Source organism: Cheilinus undulatus, linkage group 14, assembly GCF_018320785.1.
Source record: "Cheilinus undulatus linkage group 14, ASM1832078v1, whole genome shotgun sequence".
Lineage (NCBI taxonomy): Eukaryota > Metazoa > Chordata > Actinopteri > Labriformes > Labridae > Cheilinus > Cheilinus undulatus.
In genome coordinates this window covers 16,103,599-16,131,279 of record NC_054878.1, presented here as the reverse complement: position 1 = coordinate 16,131,279, position 27,681 = coordinate 16,103,599, and the positions used below count along the sequence as shown (strand labels likewise).

The 27,681-nt window shown below is 39.0% G+C and overlaps 1 protein-coding gene across 1 annotated transcript in view; it reads right to left on the bottom strand.

The window, feature by feature from the left end:
- Nucleotides 1-24,576, bottom strand: part of LOC121521133 (opsin-5-like) — a 42,450-nt gene extending 17,874 nt beyond the window's left edge. The window contains exon 1 of the mRNA XM_041804890.1: nucleotides 24,507-24,576. Within this exon, the coding sequence (XP_041660824.1) occupies nucleotides 24,507-24,576 (70 nt within the window). The remainder of the gene's footprint in view (nucleotides 1-24,506) is intronic.
- Between the last annotated feature and the right edge of the window lie 3,105 nt (nucleotides 24,577-27,681).

Genomic DNA, 27,681 nt, shown 5'->3' with positions numbered 1-27,681 from the left:
AATTCCAGCATGACTGTATCCCACTGCACAAAGCAAGGACTATGAAAGACATGTTTTGAAGAGTTCAGTGTGGAAGAACTTGACTGGCCTGGTCAGAGCCCTGACCTCAACCCTGTCAACCACCTTTGGGATGAAGTGGAACAGAGATTGCAAGCCAGGCACAGAATGAATGGGTACAAATTGCCACAGAAACACTCCAAAATCTTGTGGAAAGCCCTCCAAGAAGAATAGAGGCTGTTATAGCAAAAAAAGGGGGGGCAACTCCATATTAAAGTACAGGTATTTGAATGCAATATCATTGCAGTCACTGTTGGTGTAATGGTCAGGTGGCCACATACTTCTATCCATATAACTTATCTATGCATTTTGATCCTGGTTGGTTAAATTCTTGTTGTCATGTAAACCTATGCAGACAGGGCATATGATTGTAGCAATGACACAATGATCAAATAAAAAACTTCAAACTTTAAACTATAGCTGCATGGTGAAGCAATACAAATAATAAAGTAATAGTTGTTTTATAAGCACTTTAAGTTTGTGTAGTGTTGCAGCGTAAGGCATCTTTGCTTTGTTATCATTTAAGTGTGACTTCCAAGATAGTTTCTTGTCTTAAGCCTTGTCTACACGGAGTGGAAAACAATATATTGCCGTTTCGTTTTGAAATAGTTATCCGTAAAGACGGGATCGTTTCAGGAAATATCCGCATATGTATGGATCCACAGAAAACGACTGAAAACTCTGTAGTGCATATGCCAAGCCTGTACGTGGCGCTGTGACGCTGCCACGGAAATACACCAAACGAGAGAAGATCACAAAAAACAGACAAAAACTTTCTTCTAGTTGCCCTTCTGGTTGTTCTCCGCATTGGATTTAAGAACATATGGTGTATGCGTTTCGCGGTGGTAGTAAAGGAGCACCACATTTTGCTGTAAAAGCCAAACAAGCTCAGTAGCTTCTGCAGCACAAACACAACCCTGTGTTTCGGTGTGACTGAAACGCAGATACGACAAAAAACTTTTGCGTATACTCCTGAATTTGTCTGTGTGGACAGGGCCTAAGACAGAGGTTCTCAAACTTTTCAGCCTGCGACCCCCCCAAATAAAGGTTCCAGAGACCAGAGACCAGGGACCAGGGACCCCCACTGTACCTGAAGGTGATTGAACACAGCCAAGCACATTCAAGAATAGTCATGGACAAGCCTACTGGGGGCGGGGGGCCCGGCCAATCAGGAGGCCAAAGGAGTCAGCAAAATCATAAAAATCATGGCCCATTGTAAAGTTAAGTTGTGATATAAAACAGCTCAACTTTACAATTGGCCATGATGGCTTAAAAGAGGCAACAATAGTCAGAAAGTGACAATAATTGGTTTCAAAGAGGCAAAAAGGGGCAGAAAAGTGATGGAAAGGGTTTGCAGGTGATACAAATGGCTCAAAAATTGAATAAATGGGCATAAAATAGGGCAGACACGGCTTTACAGGGGAAAAATTGAGGAAAGGGTGATGAAATTGGATTAATTAGTGGGAAAAGTTGGTTAAAACTGGCAAAAATAGGTTAACTTGGGCAGAATTTGGCAAAAAGAGGCAGAAATCACTTTAACTGATAAAAATGGGCATTACAAATAATGAAATAATGTTAAAATGTTCAAAAATGGGTGTAAGAAGAAGTGGTGAGAAGGGCTTAATAGTAGCAATAATGGATTAACAGAAGAAACAATAGTCAGAAAGTGACAGTATTTGACTTGGAAGAAGCAAAAAGGGAAAGAAAATAGGTGGAAAGGGTTTAGAGTTGACAAAAATGGCTTAAAAATAAAATAAATGTGCAGAAAATATGGCAAAATGGTTTTACAGGGGGGTAATGGAGGAAAAGTTGATGAAATGGGAAATGTAAGTGGGAGAAATTGGCTAAGAGTGGCAAAATGGGTTAACTTGGGTAGAAAAATGGGTGGAAAGTGGCAGAAATTGGTTAAACTGGACAAAATAGGCATAACAAATGGTGAAATTTGGTTGAAATCGCCAGAAATTGGCTTAAAGTGGTGAAAAGGGGTTAATAGTCGCAATATTAGGTCAACAGTGCCAACAACAGGCAGAAAGTGGCAAGCAGTTCTATAACAGTGTCAAAAATGGCTTGAAAGTGGAAGACATTTGCTAATGTAGTGAAAGTGGTTAACAAAGTGGCAAAAATTGGTTTGATTTGGAAAAAATGTGTCATAAGTAGCAAACATTGGTAAGAAAAAAAGCTGAAAATTAGTTAAAATGTGGCACAATTGGTGTTACGTGGCAAAAATGTGCAAAAACAGGCAAAAAACGCATTTCCCAAAACTGATAAAAAGCGTTACATAATAGGGGCAAAATTTGGTTGAAAAAGTGGTAAAAAAGTGTCAGGAATAAATACTTTAGCATTATAAGCCAGTAATAGTTTGACACACTTTTTAGCTTCAAAATGAAGTAACTGTTAGCCAGGACGCTGGCGTCACTGTTACTAATCCAACACTCATGCATTGATATATCAATGTGTTTCTTTTACATTTAAATAATTTTATTTTTTAATAGAAATTAGTAAAATATACAATTTGAAAACATCTAAAAAATATTCTTTTTTTTTTTTTAGGGCATTTTGCAACCCCCTCTCAGTGACCCCTAAAAGGGTCCCAACCCTCACACTGAGAACCACTGCTCTAAGACATTTATTGCAGACACTCTTACAATTTCCTAATCATGTATCATGAGATTTACTCCTGTGTTTATGATTGTAGTTGTTTTTTTTACTGTGCTCATCTTCCTCTGCTTATCCTTTAGTTGTCGCCCTCTTTTCAAAGAGCTCATGTCCATTTATTTATTTTGTTCATTCATACTGAGTTACATCTCCTTCTTTTCTCATCTTCCTGCTCTCAATGACATTATTAAATACAGGTTGAGTGTAATGTTTTTTACAGAGTAAACAGGATAAATCAACAGCCTTTGCTCACTAGTAGTTTGAGATTAATTACATCTGCATGAAAAGGCACATTGAGGGTACTTGAAAATAAATTAAATGATGATGATAAATTAAAGCTAATGCAGGAGGAGGAAGAGTTAATATACTCGTGAATGTTAAACAACCTCTTTGTTAAATCAAAAGCACAGCTGATCTGCATCTACTCCTTTTTTCTTCCTTTTAAGCTTTATCAGATTATGTAAATCAGTCTTGAGTACGTCACAATATTATTACTTGAGCGGATGAAAGGGAGTTCCTGTTTTCACAACACTGACTTCAAATCTTTATTTTCATGCTGACATGTTGATGGCAGCCACTGCTCTTTCACTCTCTGGCAAATGTACGCCTCCAAAAGGGGAATAAACACCAGCTTGTAGTTCATCGGACAAAATGCAGATGAAACTTACATTTTTACAGCCTTGGTATTTACTTGATCTGCTTGCTACTTACTATTTTAAAAAGTATGGAGTCAGAGGAATAATGTTGAGTTATGTAAAGACCCTCCATAGCTACTGCTATGGCCTTTTAATAAGGCTCTCAAACAAGCTGATAGCTTCCTCAGCATCTTCAAAATGCAGCTACAAAATCCAAGAGTCCTTCAAAGCATAAGAAATCCAATCACAGTGGCATCCTTACACCAGCTGCCAGCCATTACACAAACCCATTTCAAAACTCTTGACTTGTGTAAGTCTAACTTTGGCCTAGTGCCAAAACATACATCTCTCACATGCTTGTGCTAAAACCCTCGTTTCACACTGCCTACTTTAACCTGTGACACATGTGGACTCATTTTAAACTCAATTTCTACATCAAAGTTCTACCAAAGAGTATTAGGGCCATGTTGTCTAAGACTTTGAGATTTAAGTCACAGTTTCACAAGATTTAAGTTGTATATGAATGAGATTAAAACAGGCCAGGGTTCAACCTTTAGACTTCTTTATTGCCCGCCATTCCCCATTCTCCCTCTCTCTGTCTTTCTCTCCACAGCTTCTAACTCATCCACTTGTATTAAATAAAGAAACATTTATAGTGCCTATAAAAAGTATTAACCCCCTTGGATGTTTTTTATTGATTTAATAATCAATCATGGTCAATATAATTTTGCTTTTTTTTTTTTTTTTTTTTACGAAAAGCAATGACAAAAAAACAGAAAAAATTTCTACAAAGTAATGTCAATTAAACAAAAATATGTAATGTAAAATAAATGACTGTATAAACATTCACCAGTGACTGACTAGTATTTCTGGCTACGATTACACCATGAAGTCAAAAGAACACTCAAATCAACTCAGAGAAAAGGTTATTGAAATGTACAGCGCTTAACAAATTTATTAGACCACCTGTCATATTTGTCTCAGAGACCATCCAGCATCATGAAGTGCTTTAATGTGGACTCTTTCATTTTCAGTGAGCTCTCCATGTTTTACCATTTTGAACAGGAATGAGGGATTTCAAACTGAATTCACCCAAATTTGAGCCAGCTCATTGGGCTTCTCTGAGCAGTGAGAAATTAATCAAGCATAACATTCAACCGCTAAAACAAATTTTTCCGTTCAGGAATGTAAGTAAATAACTATAATTTGACATAATGTGCTTTACTATTTTTTCAGTTTTTTTGTAAATCACATTATGTAAATTTGAAAATTCATGGATAACAATAATAATTATATTTTAGCATTAAAAATATCATTTATATATCATTTAGAGAGCTTCTACATATTGGTGTATTAACCATTCCAGAAACATAAAAAATGATTTTGGTAATTACCAGTGCTGTTAATTTAGGGCAGCTGTGGCATAAACCTTACTTTGGTTAGGGATAGGGTGGTCTAATAAATTTGTTAAGCACCTATAAGTCAGGGGGCGGATGCAAAAGAAAACATTTCCAAGGCATTGAACATCCTCCAGAGTTCAGTTAAATCCATCTACAAGAAATGGAAGGAATATGGCACATGTGTTAATGTGCCTAGATCAGGCCGTCCTCACAAACTAAGACTACAGTGAGAGGGGCCACCTAGACACCTTTGACTACTCTGATGGAGTTACAAACTTCAGCAGCTGGGATGGGAGTGACTCTGAATACTACAACTGTTGGGCAGGTTCTTCACCAGTCAAAGCTTAATGGGTGAGTGGAAAAGAGAAAGTCACTGTTGAAGAAAACTCAGATTAAACTTGACTAGAGTTCACCACAAGGCATGCAGGAGACTCCATGGTCATTTGGAAGAAAGTTCTTTGCTCTGATGAGACCAAAATGGTGCTTTTAGGCCAGCAGACAAGACATTATGTTTGAAGGACACCAATCACTGCACATCACCAAAAACACACCATCCCCACTGTGAAACATGGTGGTGGCAGCATCATGCTGTGGGGATGCTTCTTGGCAGCAGGCCCTGGAAGGCTTGTAAAGAGGGAGAGTAAATATTGACAATTATGATCAAGTCAGATCTTGATTTAAAAAAGTAATGGTAAAAAGTGTATTTTTGTTTCATACGTGCATTATTTTCATTAATATTCATGTATGGTTTCCATTTGTAGCCACAAACACCCTGGGTATATCAATTAATAAAAAATCTTAAAATAATAAAAATGCATTAGAAGGTTGGTACTCAATATTAACACATTCAAGACTGTGATAATCCCCTTCTGGGAAATCCAATTTGCATGTAGTACAGTATATAAATAACATTTCATTCATTTCATTTTTAGTGTTTTTTTTTTATATAAAAAAACTCAAATTTTTTTTTTCAATTCAACTTGCGTTGAAAGGCTTTGATTTCCTACAATCAATCAAAATTCGATATTCATGACCAGGTCTGATGTTGATTTTTTGAAAAAGGCATGCATTTTAGATTAGTGCAATATTTTTGTTTGATTAATGTATGGTGTCCATTTGTGATTAAAAAACCCTGAGTGTGACAATTTAAAAAATATTTTAAAATAAAACAATACTACATATTGTAATAAACATATTCAGGTCTGATTTGGATTTTAAGAAATGCAAAATAAGGGATAAAACCAATACTAATATCATTTATGCATGCTGGTCACAAACACCCTGAGAAGTTAAGCTCCCCACAAATATTCAGAAATAACCTGGGGGCCTTTGGGTTCTACACAAACAAGTAACTTCAACTGATAGGCTGGATTTCAATAACACATAGTATTTTACAGGTCAAAATGCAACCTTAGGAGAAAAAATTAGGCCTTAACAGGGGTGTTTTTGTGCATATAACCATTTAAAGCTAAAGCTATAAATGCTCTTTTTATGTAAAGCCCTTTGAGTTCCCTTTAATATGAATGGTGATCTACACATAAACTAGCCTTGCCTCGTTTATGACATAAAGGCTGGTCCCCCAAGCTCTGTGTTTGTTTTGGATCAACTGCATATGACTGAACACGCACCTCCTGAACAGGCGTGACAGGATAAACACAGAATAAATACACATTAGCATCACCATGGGTCGAGAGAGGGAACACATCAGTCCAGTGAGAGTGCCAAACAAACACTGAAAAGGGGTTTCCTTGGAGCCAGTGAAAGGGCCAGCTTCTCAGTACCACAGTCCTTTAACATTATAGAGAAGACCTGGAACAGATGTCAGAGGGTTATCTAAGTGGCCTTCAGCTCCACCTAAGCAGAGAGAGGTTAGGATAAGCTACCCACATTACAACAGTAATACATTTGAGCTACAGCTTTATACAGGGAAACATGAGCTTTTTTGCTTTGCTGGCCTTTTCTGTCTGGAGGTCATCAAATCAATCTTAGGTCTGTCAGGGTCAGAAATGACAGACTGGCTGCCTGAAAGTCTTCCTGTGTTTTCAGTTTACATGCTGTAAGGCAGGGGGAGAGGATCAGGATAACACTGTCATCCTGACATTCAGTGCTTTTTAAAAGAATAAATGCAGCTTTGTGATCTTACTTGGGACAAACTAATCAAAGTGCTAACCTTGCAAAGCAGATGGATACGCCTGTTTCCTTGTTTCTCACTGGCAAATCCATCTTGCAAAGCTCCCGTCTGAACTGTTTGGGCCCTGTTAGAAAGTAACAGGACCAATCAGCGACGAGGGGCAGTGCCTTCAGGTGTGGCGGAGTCGTGACGTAAGCAAGCAGCAACAAGAGGCCGGCGTAATTATGGTGGAAGACATCAGCGTGGATGCTGCTAAAGCGCCAGTTTTATCAGAACTTGACGACATTTCTTCCTTAAAGGAAGAACAAAGAACAGCAGTGAGTTGTTTCCTTTTAAAAATGACAAAAGCCATGTGTTGACATGTCTACAGTTGCCATGGTTCGCGTTATTCCTTGGTAGCTGTGCACACACTTCTCGGTTGCGGCTACTTCATGTGTTTTGTTGTTCAGATTGGCCCGTAAAGATATGACAGACAGAACGTTCATCCAATCACACTCCGAGTTTTTTTTTCAAATCCCCTGCCCTCTCCCAAACGCTTAGTATTGAAGGTTTCCCAGATGGATGTGTGAAACAATCCATCTGGTGTGTCAGGTTATCAAAGCGCAGCATCTGAAAAAAGAAAAATCTCTATGAGCACCAACGACCAGACATTCAAGGCTGGTTCAGCATGAAGGTTTTTTTCGTCATCAATTAGGATTAATAATCTTATGTTTATATAAAGACTTCAGTTCCAAAAAGTTGGGGCGCTGTGTAAAATGTAAATATATCAGAATGCAATCATCATCAAATCTAATTAATCCATTTTTTAAAGATTTATTTTTGGGCCTTTTGTGCCTGTATTAGATAGAGTAGGACAGTGGATAGACTCAGAAACAGGGATGAGAATGGGGAGAGACACGCGCCAAAGGGCCACAGGCCAGATTCAAACCTGGGCATCCCACGTACATGTATCTGTGCGCCCCCATATTTTATTCACAATAGTGCATAAAAACACACATCAGATGATGAAACTAAAAAATCTTACCATTTCATGAAGAATATTAGCTCATTTCGAATTTGATGGCAGCAACACATCTAAAAAAAAGTGGAGACAGGGCGACAAAAGGCTGGGAAAGTAGAGTGGTAGTAATTTAAAACAGCTGGAGGAGCTTCTGCAACTACTAAGGTTAAGTGGCAACAGGCAAGTAATATGGCAGGGTATAAAAGGTGCATTTTAGAGAGACAGAATGTCTTCGAAGTAAAGATGGGTAGAGGTTCACCAGTCTGTAACAAAACTGTCTTAAACTGGTGGAACAATTTCAGAAAATGTTCCTCACTGTAAAATTACAAATACTTTTAATATCCCACCATCTACAGTACATAATATGATCAAAAGATTCAGAGAATCTGGAGAAATCTCTGTGAACAAGGGACAAGACCAAAGGTCAATGCTGGATGGTTGTGATCATTGGGCCCTCAGGTGGAACTGCATTAAAAACAGACATGATTCTGTACTGGAAATTTCTGCATGGACTCAGAAACACTTCCAGATATCATTGTCTGTCATCATAGTTCACCGTGACATCCACAAATAACAGTTGAGGCTGTATCATGAAAAAAAGCCATATGTGATCACAATTCAGAAACACCGCCATCTTCTCCTTCTCATGAATCAAAATGTGCAATTCTTTTTGGAAACCACAGTCCAGTGTTCCAGTGACTAAAGAAGAGAAGGACCATCCAGCTCGTTATCCTGGCACAGTTCAAAAGCCTGCATCTCTGGTGGTATGGGGTTGCACGAGGAAAGCTTACAGAAAACATTTGGAGCTAGGACTGTTGAGCAGCTAGAATCCTACAACAGACAAGAATGGGACAACATTCCTCTCCCAAAACTCCATCAATTGGTCTCCTCACTTCCCAGATGTTTACAGACTGTTGTTAGAAGAAGAGGGGATGCTATACAATAGTTAATATGACCCCATCCTACAGTCAGTCTGTTATTTTCAAGTTGGAAAGATAGAGCACAACTTGTCAATTCAGTCTGCTCTTTTAGATGGCTGTGAGAGCAAATTTTGGCCTCTACAGATTATGTCCTATGGTTACGTTGTTTCACTTTGAGGGTGAGAGAGGGGAAGAGAGGGAACTGCAGCCACGACTATTCAACTATACAGATCTCACATGAGCAAAAGTTACAGATGAAATGTCCAAACTTACGCCTGCATTAATATTCTCTTCTCTTAACCCCTTTCCCTCCTATTTTCCTTTCCTTCACTTCCTCTCCTTCCCCTCACTCTTACACATTCTCCACTCTCAAATTATTATTTTTTCTTTTCTCTTTCATCTTCCACCATTTTCCTCCTTTTTTCTTCCAGTCTCCTCATTGAGAAACAAATCAGCTGGATATCAACTGGATATTGAGTGGCACTTTAGCGACCATGCACTAAAATAAACTGGAGACATAACTCTATGAATAGACTAAAAATATCCATATCTTAGTTTACAGTGTCCAACGTACCTTCCTTTATTTTTTACTCAGGAGCTGAAAAAGCTACATAGACTAAAAAATGTTTGATTCAGTCTGTAATGAAACAAAAAGCAGCTGCTAGCCTCTGCGCAACCACCATCAGAGCTGCAGCAACGACTTAACTTTGTGGGAGTTTTTAATAAATTCACAGTACAAATCGGGGACATTTCCAGGGATGGCACAAGCCGGGGAGGGGGTTGCTTAAAATGGGACTGTTCATTTGAATTGGGGATATCTGGTCACCCTGGCCTGCATAAACCTGTGTATCTATTTAGATACATTTACACATCGTTTTGTATAACAGTATACATCACACAAAGAAAAAAAAAATGCAATATTGTTCAGCAATTGCAAAAATTTCTACAAAAATGTTTTTAGAGAAAAGATGCTAGATTCATCATTTATTTCGCACTTTCAATGCTATTCTGTTAAAATTATCAAAACTACAAAGAAAACCAGCATGTCTGACTCAGTCATGTTATGGTTGAAAAATGGATAAAAGAGGGTTTGGATTGTTGAATTCTGAGTTTGTGCTCACCTGGTTCTATATTGGATACTCTGAGGATAATGATTGTTATCCAAGGATTAATTTTTCAAGAAGTACCCCTGTTTTGTTTGGTTATTGCGCAAAGAATGGCTCAGTCCTTTATTTCTTTATGCAGATGTTCATTTACTTTCTTTAGCTTCGTAGGTTACATCTTGCTCTGCCTCTTTTGTGTTTACACTGACATTTGGTGCACTCACAGCTGTGTTAATGAGATACACTCTTTCACCAGTCTCAAATCTTCAGGCTTAGTTGCCTAGCAGTGAATCAAGTCTTTCAGGAACATCAGAGATGAGTGGGTGATTCATTTTTCCTTTTACAGTTACTCTAAGCCAGGGGTGTCAAACTTCCGGCCCACCAGCAGGTGCTATATGAGATGTTCAGGGAAAAAGATGGAAATTTTAAAAAATATATTCATTTTCAATATTTAAAACTTTAAGTTTTTGAGATACAAATTTTCTCTTATTTTTCAACATCTATCTATAATATAGAAAAGAAAGATAATAATACGATGCAATAATGAATTAAATATGGCATATTAAACCCTTTTTAGAGCAGGGAGGAACATTGTAAAAAGATGCACAGCAGAGCGCACAGAAGGGCATCTGCTTCTCAGCTTCGCAAACATGCCGTCCAAAAAGAGGCAAATACAGTGCATGATTTTTAGGACCAAAGGAGAAGGATTTTTTCTCTATTTATCTATTTATTTATTAAGATGAAGAATGTGCACAGCTGCACTGCACTATCTCATAGAGTCAGGTCCTGTCTGCACCTCAGTTTTACTGTTTCCTTCCTCGGGCCTTAACCAGTGTCAGAGGTTTTTGCCTTGTTAAACCAAACTTCTATCCCTGTGGGAGCCTGAATAAGTTTGACACCCCTGCTCTAAGCCTAAACCCTCAATGTCTTTGTCCATTGTGGACTCAGCTGTTTTTGCTCTGTATTTTTGGCTTTATTCTCATGTCTTTATGTCTGATGTATTGATCAGGTTTGCGTTTACACCAGTTTCCAAATTCACTTTTACTATTATCCCATTATTTTGAGAACACTGTTAAGCAAAGTGATTCTTTCCTTGGTTTTTAGAGCATTGCTTACCAAATGCTGGACACTGTCTTAGCTTATGCTCTGAGCCACTTTTAGGCAACGCTTCCTATCTAGCAACTGACTTGGCTTCAAGTCCCATGGCCACGATGTACGGCTCAAACTGCTGCTTGACGGTGTGCCAATTGCTGTCAACATTTCCTGTGAGTTATAAACTCCCAGGTAGCTTCAAGTATCCATGTTGCATTCACAATACTCAACACAGCTTATCATGGTTAGTTTGCAAAGGAGGGTTTAGTCTTTTGTTTCTCCATCCATCCATCCATCCATCCATTTGTCCTCTCCTGGGACATGGTGGTAGCAGGCTACACAAGTCAACCCAGACATCCCTCACCCCAGCGACACTTTCCAACTCCTTCTGGGGGATCCCAAGGTGTCCCCAAACCAGACACGGTATTCAGGGCATTCTGGGTCTTCCCCAAGGTCTCCTCCCAGCTGAATGTGCCTGGAATACCTCAAAGGTAGGCGCCCAGGAGGCATCCTGATCAGATTCCATGTCCCCAACCTCCCCTGGGATGCACAAGAAGTTCTCCCAGAGGTGGGAGTTGAAGACCTCACGGACAGGGGCCTCAGCCAGGCATTCCCGGTTCACCCGAACTACCATTTAGACTTACTGTCTGGCAGCTTCCCAAGCCATCTGACCAACTCACCACCAGATGGTGATCAGTTGACAGCTCTGTACCTCTTTACTCGAGTGTCTAAGACAAACAGTTGCAGATCTGATGTAACAACAATGAAGTTGATCATAGATCTTTGGCCTAGGGCACTCTGGTACCAGGTACGCTTATGAGCATCCCTATGCTCCACATGGTGTTTAATATAGACTATCCATGGCTGGCACTGAGGTCAAACAATAAAGCACCCCTCAGGTTCAGATTGGGCAGGTCGTTCCTCCCAATCACCCCCCCATTGTTGCCCATGTGAGCATTAAAGTCCCCCAGTAGAACTATAGAGTCCCCATGTGAGACCCTCTTAGGATCCAAAGAAGGCTCTATACCCCTAACTGCTGTTCAGTGCATAAGCACAAACAACAGCCAGAGCCTTAGCCCCTGCCACTGTAAAGAAGAGAGTCCAGCCCCTCTCCAGAACCAGCGCTGTGCAGGAGGTGATCCCAAGTAGATCTTGTCAGTATCGCTCCACCTCCTGCACCAACTCTAGCTCCTTCCTTGCCAGAGAGGTAACATTCGACACACCGACATATGCAGGCATTTGTATATTTTCCTTAATGTAGTAGATTACATTTTGCTCTGCTTCTTTTGTGTCTACTCTGTTAACAGTGTCTTATGGTACTTAACATGAACTGTTTTTGCCAGCTAGTGGTCAACCTTGAAACCACTCAATCATCCCAAATACTGAAGGAAAAAAATGAAAATAGTGGGAAAAAACACTGGACAATAAATTAAAAGTGCAATGTTCATATCGCCATGCACTGCTCCCATCCAGCTTAAGATGCATATTAAGAGGAGTGAACACCACAATAAAGTCAAAGGAAAGCCATTAGAAGGCACTGAAAGCAGTCTTACACCTTAGAGAACTTTAAATAGGAGAGCTGTTATAATCTCTGCTGTCAGTAAAATGAATGAAGTGATTCTGTGATGTCAATTCAGACAAGATTTCAGTGAATGACTTCCGTTGCTAAAGCTCTTCTGGCTGGAGCATTTAACCATGTCACATTACATAAAATAGAAAGATCACAGATTTTTAGGACAAGATGGTGCTCAAGCGTGTTATTTCTTCATCACTCAAGACTGACAGACTCACCAACACTCAACCAAGTTTATGTCATAAACATGAAATCCAAGTCTTGTGAGGTGAAGTAATTCTCAAGGATGAAAGTTCTATTCACCAAAAATCTGGTGTTTACCCGACTAAGCAGCCGGAGGTTATGATGGTCCACTCCACCTTGACGGAGAAGAAGGTGAGGACGCAAAGAGCAGAGCTCCTCTGGTCCAACAAAGGGTATAAGCCAGGTACCAACAGGATTCTGGTAGTGCCACAGAGCAAAGCAGTGAGAAACAACCCCATACTCCAGTGGGAGGTTATGATGGTTCTGAGATGCCAGACAGGCCATTCTTCAGACAGAAAGACAAACCCTTATTAGGGCTCGAGGTCAGTGCTCGAGCCCTAATTACATGTAATGGTGCCTTTTGTAATTAAGCATATTCAAGTCTTGATTAGAACAGAATTAACCATTTTACTGCCATATCTAAATTTAAATGTGCATATGAGTGTTCTCTGGTGTTCTCAGATTTTGTTCTTAACAAAGAACAAATCACAGTGAACAAATCTTTGGTGAATATGAGAATCTTCTTAAAAACAACATAAGTTGATTTAAAGATCAAATTTCTTCTTCATAACAGTTGGTGAATGAGGCAGATTTTATGTTACACTTCCCATAGCAATAACAAAACCAAAGGCCAACACTTTTCTAACAGCCCCATCAAAACAAGAAAAAACAGGCTTGAATTTCCTCTAATGAGCACACGTGTTCATTTGCATGTGTGTTATAATCTGCTCAAGTGGTTTTTAAGTTTCAGAACGTGATTAGATGTCATCACGGCCCCCTTTCAACCTGTATGATTAAGGTCTTTGTGTATCTGCATATTCCCGTTCAGGATCTATGCATCTGATCGTTTACAGGACCAATATCTAAAGCTCAAGAGTTTGTTGGCTAGATAGGATGATTAAAATCAACAAACCATTAAAAGACTAGTCCTTAAAGCCTCTGTGGGGTTTTTTGAAACTGGCTATGAAACAGCCTGAGATGAATACTGATGTCTTACTTATGACCTTCAGTGACATAAATCATTACATCTGTATGGTCATTATAACTGCCCAAACTAATGCTGTTGGCATGGCACTTTACATATAACCTTGCAAAGCCAATGGATCTGCCTGAATCCATGTCTGTCATCCACCTAACAAAGCTTCAGTCTGGTCTGAGAATGGATGGACTAGACAGTATCATTACATGGAAGTTTTCCCCTCCATAGCCACAGAGCGTGTGTGTGCACTGAGTGTGATTTGATAGAAATGCTGTAGTCAGTAGTTGTGCCTTTCTTGTAGGAGCAACAACTCAGATCCAGGCTTTCATATCTCATATCTCTTCTTTATCTCATAGCCTACATCCTTATTTATTTGTTGATTTAATAAAAAACCTTGTTGGAATTGTAAGTTTCCTTCTTACTTTCCTAAAAATCACTCAAAGGGCTTTCATTCCCTAAGGTAGGATTTGTTCAGTGAGCTTGTAGACAAATGTGATTTCAATTAAACAGACTCTAAACGCTGTCGAGACTAGGGCTGAACGATTTGGGGAAATAATCTAGTTGTGATTTTTTTTTTATCCAGTATTGCCATTGCGATTCAATATGCGATTATTTCTTAAGTTCCTCATCTCATGTATTTTATAACAAAAACAAGCAATAATTCATTCTATGCTATAACCAACACAATACTAGATTAAACTAGGCCTTGACAATTAAAAAAAAAAACGAATTGTGATGATTTTGACTCATTTTGCAAAATGATATGAACTGTTGTATTAAAGGAAATGACAATTTCTATATAATTTTAATATTTAAGAAGAAAAACATACAATAATAATGAAAATTCTAAAAAATATGCCACTAGAATGATTGCATGATATGTAATGCATAATGTCTCTGCTGCAAAAAACGTTTTAAAATGGTATTTTGTCACAGTTTTCAGGTAAAAGAAATATTACACTGCGATTTGAAAACTGCAGCTGGCCATATTGCGATTTAATCTAATTTGCGATGAATTGCCCAGCCCTAGTCGAGACTACATAATGTATGTTTTCTGTTTGGAGAGTTAATGATAAATCCCTGTTTCTAACTAATAGCTACTCTTTTGGATACGGAGAAAACTCACTCCTTTGGGCTCACAAAATCAAATCTAATCTGGCTTGACCCTCAATGTCTAACATATGGCTATCTACCCTCCCAAAACCAAGCCGACTACTTAAGCACAAATCCCAGGGAAAAAATCAATTACCAACTCTCTGATAAGCACTTCGATGGAAGTGCAGTCAAGTCATTTCTAATTACATGCTGCATGTAAGAAAAAAAAAATCAATGGGGATGCCTCAAGTGACCCTGACTGCTCAGGTCTCTGAAGAAAGTGGTTGAAGCCCCTGCCATGTCACTGAGGTATAGTGATATGCAGGACTTACATTTCCAGTGTTATTTACTACATTTTTTTCTTTTCCAGAGCACCAGCACGGAGTCTTGAGAAATCCAATTGGTTCAATATATTAAGCATTAGAGAGTTAAGGTTAAAAACTAGCAAAGTTATGGTGTTTGAGGTATTAAAATAATTGCACAATGCATAGGTAATATGGCAAAGTGTGAGCAATTCACTTCTACAGGTCTTATCAGACAAAAATACAATGGATGTTACAATTCTGGCAAAGCATATGGCTATACACTTACTGATCATATTAGGTACACCTGCTCAACAGCTAATTGTATCTAATTAGCAATTGACATAGCAGCAAACAAAGCATTTAGGCATGTAGACATGATCAAGTTCAAACAGAACAATAGAATGAGGATGAAAGGGGATTTAAGGGACTTTGAAAGCGCTATGGTGGTTGAGTATTTCAGACACTGCTGATCCACTGGGATTTTACCAGGGCTGGAAAGTAAATTATTACATTTACTCAAATTACTGTAATGAGTAGTTTTTTTTTGTATTTGAACTAACTAAAGTACGACTTAACCAGAGTAACTATATTTTACTTTAGTTCTATAATCCTATATTTTTTCCAACTCTGTTGACTATACTGTTATTTGAAACCTGGGGGTATGTGGGTGGAGTTTCCCATCATGCCCTTGGGCAGTGTTTTTGGATGTGTTTGGATGTTGCCTGTTGTACAGTGATCCCCTGGGGTTCTTTTGCTCAGTTTTCAAATAGATTGCTGTGGGTGAAGTTACAATTCCCACTGGCAACTTTAGGTACTCATAGCATGTGTTCTTCATCAGTACGCATTGCCTTGCTATGAGGTTGAGGAGCAGACCTACTTCGCCACAGGTTTTCAAGAGTTACTACTGCTCTGTCACGCTGTAAAATATTCAACTCTTTCAAAAGTGTAGTTTAACTATATGCAGTGTGTGGACTAATATTGACACTTTTAAAGTTTTTAATTTATCTGAATGAATTTAATCAAAATTGCCAATTTTACTGTGTATTTTATTTTTTGCTACACATCAGTGGCAGCCATTGCTATAAGCTCACAATACAGCTAAACCCCTCCCGTAGCTACCGCCTCTGCCACCGTCCGAGCAGTGTTCAATTTGCCACAAACTGTGTGGATTGGAGCTTTTTGAGGTTGATTTGCAAACCCATCTGCTTTGCAAGGTTACAGGATTTGGTGACAAAAACACAAAAGCCTCTCAGACTACAAACAACCATGCCAGGTTTACAGTCACTTAAACCACCTTCTCCATTCTGATGCTTGGTTTGAACTTCAACACGTCTACCACATCTATGTGCCTAAATCCATTGGTTGCAACCATGTGATTGGCAGAGAAATAAGTCAGTTGACAAGTGATTGCAGGCCTGTGTGACCTTTAGGTACCAGCTTGATCAAAATAGAATGAGACTGCCCAAAGCAATGGTAATTAAAAATGTTCAGAACATTTGGCAAACAGTTAAAAGTCCCAGTGCAGTACTGCACTGTTCTTTATCAGTCTCTTGTCCAAGCAGCTTACTTGGTCTGAGATAACTTTTATATGAGGTGAAATCAACATACCTGAAAGCTTACTGTTACCAGTAACCAAGTCATGTCAACGTATGTTAGCATTTCACCAAAACTATTCTTAGGCAGCACTAATTGTTCCTATAGTTACATGTAGGACTATGCACACATTAGCTGACCCCTGATGGTATCCTGTGGGTGATCAAACAAGGGCTATTAATGCACTCGAATAATAGCAGTTTCATAAGTCCTATGTCATTATAACAACCTTAAGCTCCACACTTAGTGAAACGCTGGATAAAAAACCTTTGTGCATAATATAATGCTGGAAAAATTAAGCCTTAATGAGTAGAATATAGTGCTGTTATGTGAATTCCTGGATATCACACATTTAATTGCAATGTTCTTGGTAAAGATGGTGTAACATTGAACTGTCTGTGCATTGATGTAAAAGCCTCTTCTGGACATAATTATTCAGCAGCCAGTGGTGGAGGCGAATATTCTGTCCACAAAGAAGTGTAACTAAGGACCGACCTCGCCTCATGCCGTAGTAATTTGACATTTATTAACCAGCGTGTGCCTATCCTGCAGAGACAGAAAGTGAGGCAGCTCCCTCATGCACCAAAGAGAAAATTATTATTTTTTAAATACTAACATAAGATCAGTGGCAGTCGGCCAATAGAGGGCCCACAATAAAGTATGAATTAGAACATAAAATTCCTTAAAATAAACAAGATCGATATGTGTATTAGTTGAAGACGTGATATAGATGCAGCAATAACTGATCATAATATAACACAAGCCATCTACAGAAAGAAATCAGCATCTATTCAGTGTTTCCTTCTCTTTTCTGTTACTTTCAAATAGCCCTGATGAAGCAGGTTTAATATATATAGGTTACATACAAATAGGCCAGTCAGCATGTTTAAACCAAATCTGTTTTGGGCTACTTTTCTGTAGCCCATTGGTCATTGGCTCTTCTCACCTAATTGAATACGAACTGGATGGTAGTTGTGACTGTAAACCATTTCGAGGAGCAGCTGCCTCTGAAACTTCTTCAAGATCTCTGTAAAAGGAGACCTGATAGAGAAACTAGGAAGTAGAGCTGGGTCCGGATCCACCTGGCTGTCACTGGACAGCAGGCAGGCCAAAAAGGAGAGCACTATGTAGAGAACTTCAGTCACGGAATCACCCTTGAGGCTGGCTACGATAGCTAAAGCAAATGTTTTTCTGTTTGCTGAGTGGATGCAGCTATATCAGCCTGCTCAGAAAAGATACAGGACTGGGAATATGAAACATTCCTGAGACAGAGAAGAAACAGGACTGGAATATGAAACACTGCCTACAAAGAAAAGAAGCAGGATTGGGAAGATGACATATTCCTGAGACAGAGAAGAAACAGAACTTGGCAAATGAAACATTCCTGAGACAGGGAAGAAATGGGGCTGGGAATATGAAACATTTCTGAAACAAAGAAGAAAGAGGACTGGGAATATGAAACATTCCTGAGACAGGGAAGAAACTGATTTCAGAATATGAAACACTTCCTGAGACAGAGAAGAAACACGACTGGCAAATGAAACATTCCTGAGACAGGGAAGAGTGGGCTGGGAATATGAAACATTCCTGAGACCGAGGAGAAACAGGACAGGGAATATGAAACATTCCTGAGACCGAGGAGAAACAGGACAGGGAATATGAAACATTCCTGAGACCGAGGAGAAACAGGACAGGGAATATGAAACATTCCTGACACAGGGAAGAGTGGGCTGGGAATATGAAACACTTCCTGAGACAGGGAAGAAACAGGACTGGAAATATGAAAAATTCCTGAGACAGGGAAGAGTGGGCTGGGAATATGAAACACTTCCTGAGACAGGGAAGAAACAGGACTGGAAATATGAAAAATTCCTGAGACAGGGAAGAGTGGGCTGGGAATATGAAACATTGCTGACACAGGGAAGAAACAGGACTGGGAATATGAAACATTCCTTACTCAGGGAGAAATGTGACTGGGAATATGAAACATTCCTGACTCAGGGTGAAATGTGACTGGGAGTATGAAACATTCCTGAGACAGCAAAGAAAAGGGACTGGGAATATCCAACATTGCTGAGACAGAGAAGAAACAGGACTGGAATATGAAACACTGCCTACAAAGAAAAGAAGCAGGATTGGGAAGATGACATATTCCTGAGACAGAAAAGAGACAGGACTGGGCAAATGAAACATTCCTGAGACAGGTAAGAAATGGGGCTGGGAATATGAAACATTTCTGACACAAAGAAGAAACAGGACTGGGAATATGAAACATTCCTGAGACAGGGAAGAAATGGGGCTGGGAATATGAAACATTTCTGACACAAAGAAGAAACAGGACTGGGAATATGAAACATTCCTGACACAGGGAAGAAGCGGATTTCAGAATATGAAACACTTCCTGAGACAGAGAAGAAACAGGACTGGAAATATGAAACATTCCTGATACAGCAAAGAAAAGGGACTCGGATTATGAAACACTTCTTGGCCAGAAAAGAAACAGGACTGGGAATATGAAACATTGGGTGGCTGGCTGGATGGAGGAACCTTGACAGATGGATGGATTGACTTCATGTGTGAAAGCCAGGGATGGATGGATGCACTGATGTATGGATGGTGATTGAAATATTATGTTATAATGATTTCCAAATCATTTTGTTGACTCATGATTCTAAGTGCATGACATTCTGAAATGCATTGTGTAGCCTTTATCTTAAACGGTCTACCTCCATTATCACAATACCTTCAGGATGGTTGGAAAATACTGCACTTTTTTGAACTAATCTGCTATAATGATACTTTCTTCCGAGGGAGGTTGGCAGGTGGTCTTGGAAATAGAGAGGTGAAGTTTTGACAGTGGACCTTCCCCTTGCAACAAAGAATGTAAACTCATCAACTGAATGATAAAAACACCATGAAGAGACATTATATCTTTGTACTGCTGCATTTTCATCACTGTGTGCTGTTTATCTTTGCAAAGCTTAAAATACCATGTTTTTGCCTTGATTTCTGCTATCAGCCTCTTCTTGGGTATGTACAATTGAAGATTTTTTCTATCAGATGGATGATGGATGATTGAATGGATGGATAACAAGACAAATGGATGAACGCTGACAGGTGGATGGATAGACTGATGGATATGTGAAAGGATGGATGGGTGGATGGATGTATATATTGTTTGATGAATGGATATATTGTTTGATAAATATATGGATGGATGGATGGATATATTGTTTGATGAATCGATATATTGTTTGATGGATGGATAGATGGTTGGATGGATATATTGTTTGATGAATGAATATATTGTTTAATGGATGCATGGATGGATAGATATATTGTTTGAGTGATGGATGATAGATGGATGGATGGATATATATTGTTTGATGGATGGATGGTTTGATGGATGGATGGATATATTGTTTGAGTGATGGATGATGGATGGATGGATGGGTGAGAGGATGGAGAGTTCTTTTGCATATCTCAGTTTTAATGAGTGTTTTTTTGAGTTTTTATGTCTTTTAATCAGCTCAAACCAGTCTGATCTCATTCTTGCAAACAACATCAATAAGGTAGTTTAACCGTGCGAACTACCTCCAAAGGATATTTTCTCTTTTCAGACTGTTCTCTGTTCTCTGCGTGTGCAATAAAATGCTAGTAGATCAGCAGTTTTTGATCCACTCAAAATCACTTAAATACCCTTTCTCTGGGAACCCTAGATGGCTGTGTGTGAAAATCTCAGTAGATCAGCAGCCCCTCTGGTACTGACAACAATGACACATTCAAAGTCACTTAAAGCACTTTAGTCACTTTATGTGACCAAGTGTCAGTTTCTGTGAGGTTGGTCTAAATGCTGATTGGCTTTTGGACACAGTGATAAACTGATTAATGGCCCTAGCTGAAATGCTTTTCTATATTAGATTATTAGCTTCTTTGATTATAGGGATTAATAAATCAGTAAGAATAATACCAACAGAAGCTGGTCTGTTATTAGAGTAAATTACCTTCTAGGTTTTATGTCGATTCTGCGAGAGACTGCATGAAGTACACTGATTATGTAAGGTATCAACTTCATTTACATAACGTTTATACTGTGCATAACAATGAGGAGCGTTTTTAGTACATGTAAAACACAAACATAAAACTGCAGTCATTTTGCAATGCTTGACATATATAACTGTTGCACATCCAGAAGTCATAAATGTTAAATGTTTATCAGAAAATCTACCCAGATGTTTATTTTCTTTCAACAACTTGCCTGATCATTGTGAAATCCTAAACACGTTACGTTTTTATTGTTGCCTAATTCACCTCAGCATGTCAAGCTTACTTTGTGTCATTATGTGACTTTTTTTTTTTAATTTTCTAGATGAAGCAACAGATCAAAATGGAAGACAGAACTTCTATCTTGTACAGACACCATATAATGAGATTGTGTTGCATGTAAACACTTTAAGCAGGAAACACAAAGAGGTAATTCTTAATATCTTAGCACATTTTAGGAATGGTTGTATTTTACAATGTGAAACCCTCCTCCTCACATCAGTAACTTTCAGACAGTCCCTAGATTGTCCGACTTGCTGCTTTTACAGCTGAAAACTCAATATATAATATCTTAACATGCAAAGTGATAATGCAAAGTATGTGCTAGTGATGTCACCATTAGCTTCACAAAGATACCTGATTACAGTGCAATCTTTTTAATGTCTGTGAATTACACTAATGACTTATATTCCAGAAATCATGTCAGTGGAACCGTGCCAGTTTATTTGAGTAACCCTTAGTGAAAGAATGCATAATAATTGGTAAAAAGAAGAAAATGAGGTATGATATGCAATGAATGTAGCCCCTCCTCTCTCTGACACAATACTGGTGTGCTGCTGTAGGAGCTGACACTCTTCACAAACGATAAACACTGGTATTTCAGGAAAGGCACTTATTAATGCCTTTTTTACATTGTTCAAAAGCAAAGGAATGCAGTTATATATTATGAAAAAATATGTTCAGTTTGCAGCACCGTTGTGATAAAGATGTTGTCTAATTTCCTTATACAAATGCACCTTATCATTAAAAAGATAATAATGAGAAAGTCCTAAAACAACTGCAAAATAGTTATTTTCAAATGTTCTTTTTACATTTATTTTGAGCAACATTTGATAAGTCCTGAGAGAAATCTTATTCTAAGGTATAAAACACAAAAATAAGGCCTGCATTTCTAGTAACTAATTAAAAACTACTACAATGGCAGTTGGGGTGAGGAAATTTAATCTGTTATGTGTCTTGAAATATGAAGTAACACATCAAACCTATAGGCAGGGGGATTCAAATGCTTAAAAATAACCATTCAAAAAAATTTTAAAATTTAAGTCTGTTTTTTTTTTTTTTTTTTTTTTTTTTTTTTTCCATAAATAAATGCTGTAGTCCTAAATTAGCCTGAGGACACTCTATATTCAAACATACTGTATATTTGCAACATTTGCACATAGAATTAACAAATAGGGAGAAAACTTAAACTCTGATGTTTTCTCTGTATATTTTCTTTACTATGTGCAGGGAGAAGTGCTTTACTGAAGGAGAGCTCTCTCTAGCAGGGAGCTTGTGTTTTGTCTCATTCCATGCCAGATTTGTTACATATGGAAAGAAGTACAGGTACCACTGCTCTACCAAGACTAAAAAAGGGCGGGTATACTTAGAATACTCTTCACTACACCACAGATCTTTGTGTTTTAAAAGCAAACATTTAGCTTCCTTTTATGTAATTTATCCTTGAAAACAGACAGCAGCTTTGTGGGACCTGCAGGGATCTTTTTGACCATCTGGATACAGGCAAGATTTGCATTGTGCTAACAATCAGTGTAAATTTTGATGACTAAAAATTTGACTTAAAATGTTCACCAATAATCCTTTTCCCATGAGGAACATGAGACTAAGACAAGCCAAAAATAGATCTTTGATAATAGAATCTGCGTCTGCAGTAAACACACCCAAAAATGTTCTCAAGTTGGTTGGTTAAACTTATAAATTGAAAGTTCAAGACAGCATGATACAACTTAATAGGCTAACTAACATTTTATGTAATGATATGTTCAAGCTTGGCTCAGTGAAATATATTCATATGTTGGTCTTGGGGCGGCTCATAATTTCTTAAAGAGAAGTATTGGGGCTCAAAGGAAAAAAGATTGGGAAAACTGCTATAATAAACTGATAAAATAAAGGCAGACAGCTGAGACTGACCTAAGAAGGAAAATTAAGCACTTATACAAGAATAAGATATACATTTTCCCATTTTTGAGTATTGTGTGTGATTTTTTGTAGCATCTGCTCTCACATTTTCAGATATTTAGCCTTTAATTTGATCACTACTTCTTATCACCTCACAAACACTCTATGATTCATGATTAAGTTGAATGTGACCGTGTATTACATGCAATCAAGTCAAAAGGAGGATGGCTACGTGGGCTCCTCTATGTCATGATCAGTCTGATGATTTTAGTGTAAATAATGTCTGATATATCTGATCATTTGCTGTTGTTACAACCAGCCTCACGCTCCTGCTAGTGGATATCAGAGAAATGTGCAGGACCAATGTGTAGATGTGAAGGAAATACAAGCCTCAGACTGGGTGTCCACACCATCAGAAAAAGACAAATCACCTCACCATGTGGAACTTCTATCATATGATTGATCTTGCACAAGCTTTCTGTTTGCTTACTGGCAAGCTCTCAGAGCCACACACATCCCTCTCCTTTTGCTGTAGCTCTGTAAAACTGCCTTTGATTGCTCAGCCTTATGATAAACTTCCATATGAATGTAAGGTGGGGAAAAAAGAGAGAGACAGCAGTGTGTGCCATCATGGGGCTTATTAGAATTATGATTAAATCCGGGTGGCTGTGTGATGTCAGAGCTGCACTCTGGAGGGGTGTGTGCAGTGTTTGCGCTGCATGCATCACAGAGCTACACATGATTTTTGCAGGCGTTATTGTTTTATAATGAAAGACTGAATGTAAGACTAACACACGTTTATATCATTACAGTGTCAATGACGCACAGCATGGGGTTTAAGAGTGTTGAAACACCCTGCTGTTACATTCAATTATGAGAATAAAATCCGATCAGCTAATGCCACACATGAGGGTATGTTGGCTGCATGATTCCATATTCAGTTATCTTAAAGGTGAAGCACCCTGTTGGGTCACACAGACCCACACTCTGGTTCTCTTGTTTCCCTCACTTTGGATGATATAAAATGACTAACATCTGTCATCTGAGGGTGAACATTCTCCATCTTTACTTAACTGAAAACAAAATATTGTGGTAAATATCGAGGAGACCCTGTTGTGTGAGCTCCTTAGGAGGTTTCTGCGCGCACTCACTCACCACACTAATCTGGTCCGCGCGTAATAAGATTTTTTTTGGAGACTATTCTGTGGGTCATGGCAGCTCTGCCGCCGTCAAATCATCATTCTGTGTCTGAGTGAGTCGTTAAGTTGAAAATGATGAGGAAAAGACTTGAAGCAGCAGACTTCTATGACTTTCTCTATTCCTGTGTAACGCATTTTCAAGAGTGAGATGGGCCGAATCGGCGTGCGTAAAATGGATAGCACTTACGTTTATTGTTCTGGTTTTGGTTCTTCATATTCTTTAAGACATACTCTCAGTTTAACGGCCCCACTCGTAAATAACTGCCTTTAAGAGATCCCTAAAAACAAACGTTTTTTAACTCACCTATAAGCAGCAAATAGCATCCGGCACCGATGTCCAGCGCTGGCGATAAAGTGGATGTGTAGACATCCATTTGGTTTACCATGGTAAGAGGCAACAAAAATCATAAAAAGGAAGATCAGAGGAGAAGTGTTCTGTCTTCATAAGTTGGAGCGAAGTCAAATGTTCCGCTGCGCTTCGGTGTCAGATCCATCTGTCCTCAAGTAGGGAGTAAAGGAGCAGGAGCTCGCCGACAACGCGATGTCCTATGCTATTGAAGCTCGAGTCGCCAGGGAGATGGAGTATAAAGGCAGGGCTATCATCCAACATACACAGTGCTGCTGTGTGACTTCATGAATGAGCCCTCAGCACTCAGAAGAGTTACAACAGAAGAGAAGCGTCTTGAACTGATTAAACAACCAGTTACAGTTTAATAGGCATCTAATCGCATTAAAATAAAAACAACTTAGGCTGCAACAACTTACACAGCACGGGCAATGATAATTTCCTGACCTTTAATTCATCTCTTGATTTATTGAGCACTAGTTTAAAAATGTGCATGCCTTGTTCACTATATGTATAGATCCTTTTTACATAAAAGCATGGGCGTAGCAGGGGGGGAAGGGTACTAATTACTCGGGCCCACAGTGGGGAGGGGCCCTTAAGAAGCCTGCAATGACAATTGTGTTTTTTTTTAGTTTTTTCTTAGTTATAAAAGGCTGAGGCTATGCCAGCAATGTCTGCAGGAAAATTTGCAGGAAATGCCAGGTTTATACCCATGATAAAAGTTTTTTTTTCCTCACTGTGGCTTTTTATGGTTTTTCCCAAATTTAGGTGTCAATTTAGAGTGACTCACAGGGTGAGAGGAGTCTTGACTTTCATATGAACTTAAGTGACGTCCCATTCTTAATCCATGGGGTTTAATATGATGTTGGTCCACCCTTTGCTTTAACAGCTTCAACTATTCTGGGAAGACTTTCCGCAAGGTTTAGGAGCATGTTTATGGGAATTTTTGACCATTTTCCAGAAGCACATTTGTGAGGTCACACACTGATGTTGGACGAGAAAGCCTGGCCCTCAGTCTCCGCTCTAATTCATCCCAAAGGTGTTCTGTCGGGTTGAGGTCAGGACTCTGGTGCAGGCCAGTCAAGTTCATCCACATCAAACTCTCTCATCCATGTCTTTATGGACCTTGCTTTGTGCACTGGTGCACAGTCATGTTGGAAGAGGAAGGAGCCATCCCCAAACTGTTCCCACAGAGTTGGGAGCATGGAGTTTTCCAAAATCTCTTGGTATGCTGAAGCATTCAGAGTTCCTTTCACTGGAACTAAGGGGCCGAGTCCAGCTCTTGAAAGACAACCCCACACCATAATCCCCCCTCCACCAAACTTAACACTTGGCACAATGCAGTCGGACAAGTACCATTCTGGCAACCGCCAAATGAAGAATGGTTCATCAGATTGCCAGATGGAGAAGTGTGAATCGTCACTCCAGAGAACGCGTCTCCACTGCTCTAGAGTCCAGTGGCAGCGTGCTTTACACCACTGCATCCCACGCTTTGCATTGCACTCGGTGATGTATGGCTTAGATGCAGCTGCTCGACCATGGAAACCCATTCCATGAAGCTCTTTACACACTGTTCTTGAGCTAATCTGAAGGCCACATGAAGTTTGGAGGTCTGTAGCGATTGTCTCTGCAGAAAGTTGGTGACCTCAGCACACTATGTGCCTCAGCATCCGCTGACCCGGCTCCGTCATTTTACGTGGACTACCACTTCGTGGCTGAGTTGTTCCCTACCGCTTCCACTTTGTTATAATACCACTGACAGTTGACTGTGAAATATTTAGGAGTTTTTCACAGCTGGACTTGTTGCACAGGTGGCATCCTATCACAGTACCACGCTGGAATTTACTGAGATCCTGAGAACAACCCATTCTTTCACAAATGTTTGTAGAAACAGTCTGCATGCCTAGGTGCTTGATTTTATACACCTGTGGCCGTGGAAGTGATTGGAACACATGATTTCAATTATTTGGATGGGTGAGTGAATACTTTTTGGCAATATAGTGTATGTATGTATATAGACACAGTTGAGGACAAAATTATTAGCCCCTATATGAAAATTTCAGTTTTTCTCAAGTGTTTCCGCAGTGCTGTTAAACAGAGTGGAGCGTTTTGCACACAGCTTTTCCGAGGTTAGTAGAAGTAGTTTTTGTTTTTTGTGAAAAATTTCCATTTCAGTGTAAAATAATTTCAGCATCCAAAATCAAACTGGGATGTTTGACAAAAGCTGCGTTAAATGCCTGAAAAAGTGTATTTTGCACAATATGTGACCTTTAGATGAATTAAATGTGAAATTTAAAGGAATTTAAAAATGAATGAGGTTGTGGTTTTGGTTAAGTAAGGTGGACCTAGACCTCAGGCCTTTGGCTATAAGAGGCCTGCTTCGTTGCCTGCATCACAGTAAAGGCTTTTACTGTAAAATTGCTCTTAACATGATCTTTTTTTCTCTCATACAGTAATTTCAGCCCCTTGGATTAAATCCCTATCTAATCATATGCATGCATGTTACAGGGTCACAAGAGAGGCTTTCACAGCTTCAGGGCCTCTTTTAACTCACAGCAACGCAGTGGCTCATGACTGCTCATTGAAATCTATATCAACTGAAACTTGTGGCAGCTTTGCTTTGCACCAGAAGCTATAGGAGTATGTCTTTATGATAAAGGATGTTTCACATTAAATCAGTCTTTCAGCTCTCACAAACAGCTAAATTCACAGGAGGTTTATGTTACATGGATATAAAGAAAGAATAATATTATCTGTATTGAGATATAGTTTGATTCTTTTTTTCTTTGCATCAGCTAACCCAACATGTTGGATAGACTTTAACATTTGCATGGCATGGAGTATATTTCACATCCCGAAGACTGTGTTCAGGTTGGGAAAAATGTCTTGCTTAAATATTGGAGCAATGTTCTGTCTGTCACATTTAATATGGGCCAATCAGAGCGTCAAAACATATGAGGTAGTAGGCATGCCCTGCAGCATAAACTACATAACCCATGCTTGACAGGCAGATGCTGTCATTGTTTACTATCAGTGGAGCCACTTGGTAAATCAAAGCTGCAAACATGCTGACGCCAGCTGGGAAGAGAGCAAACACTTCTTTTCTGCCGAGAAAAATGTGGTCTTGTTCTGT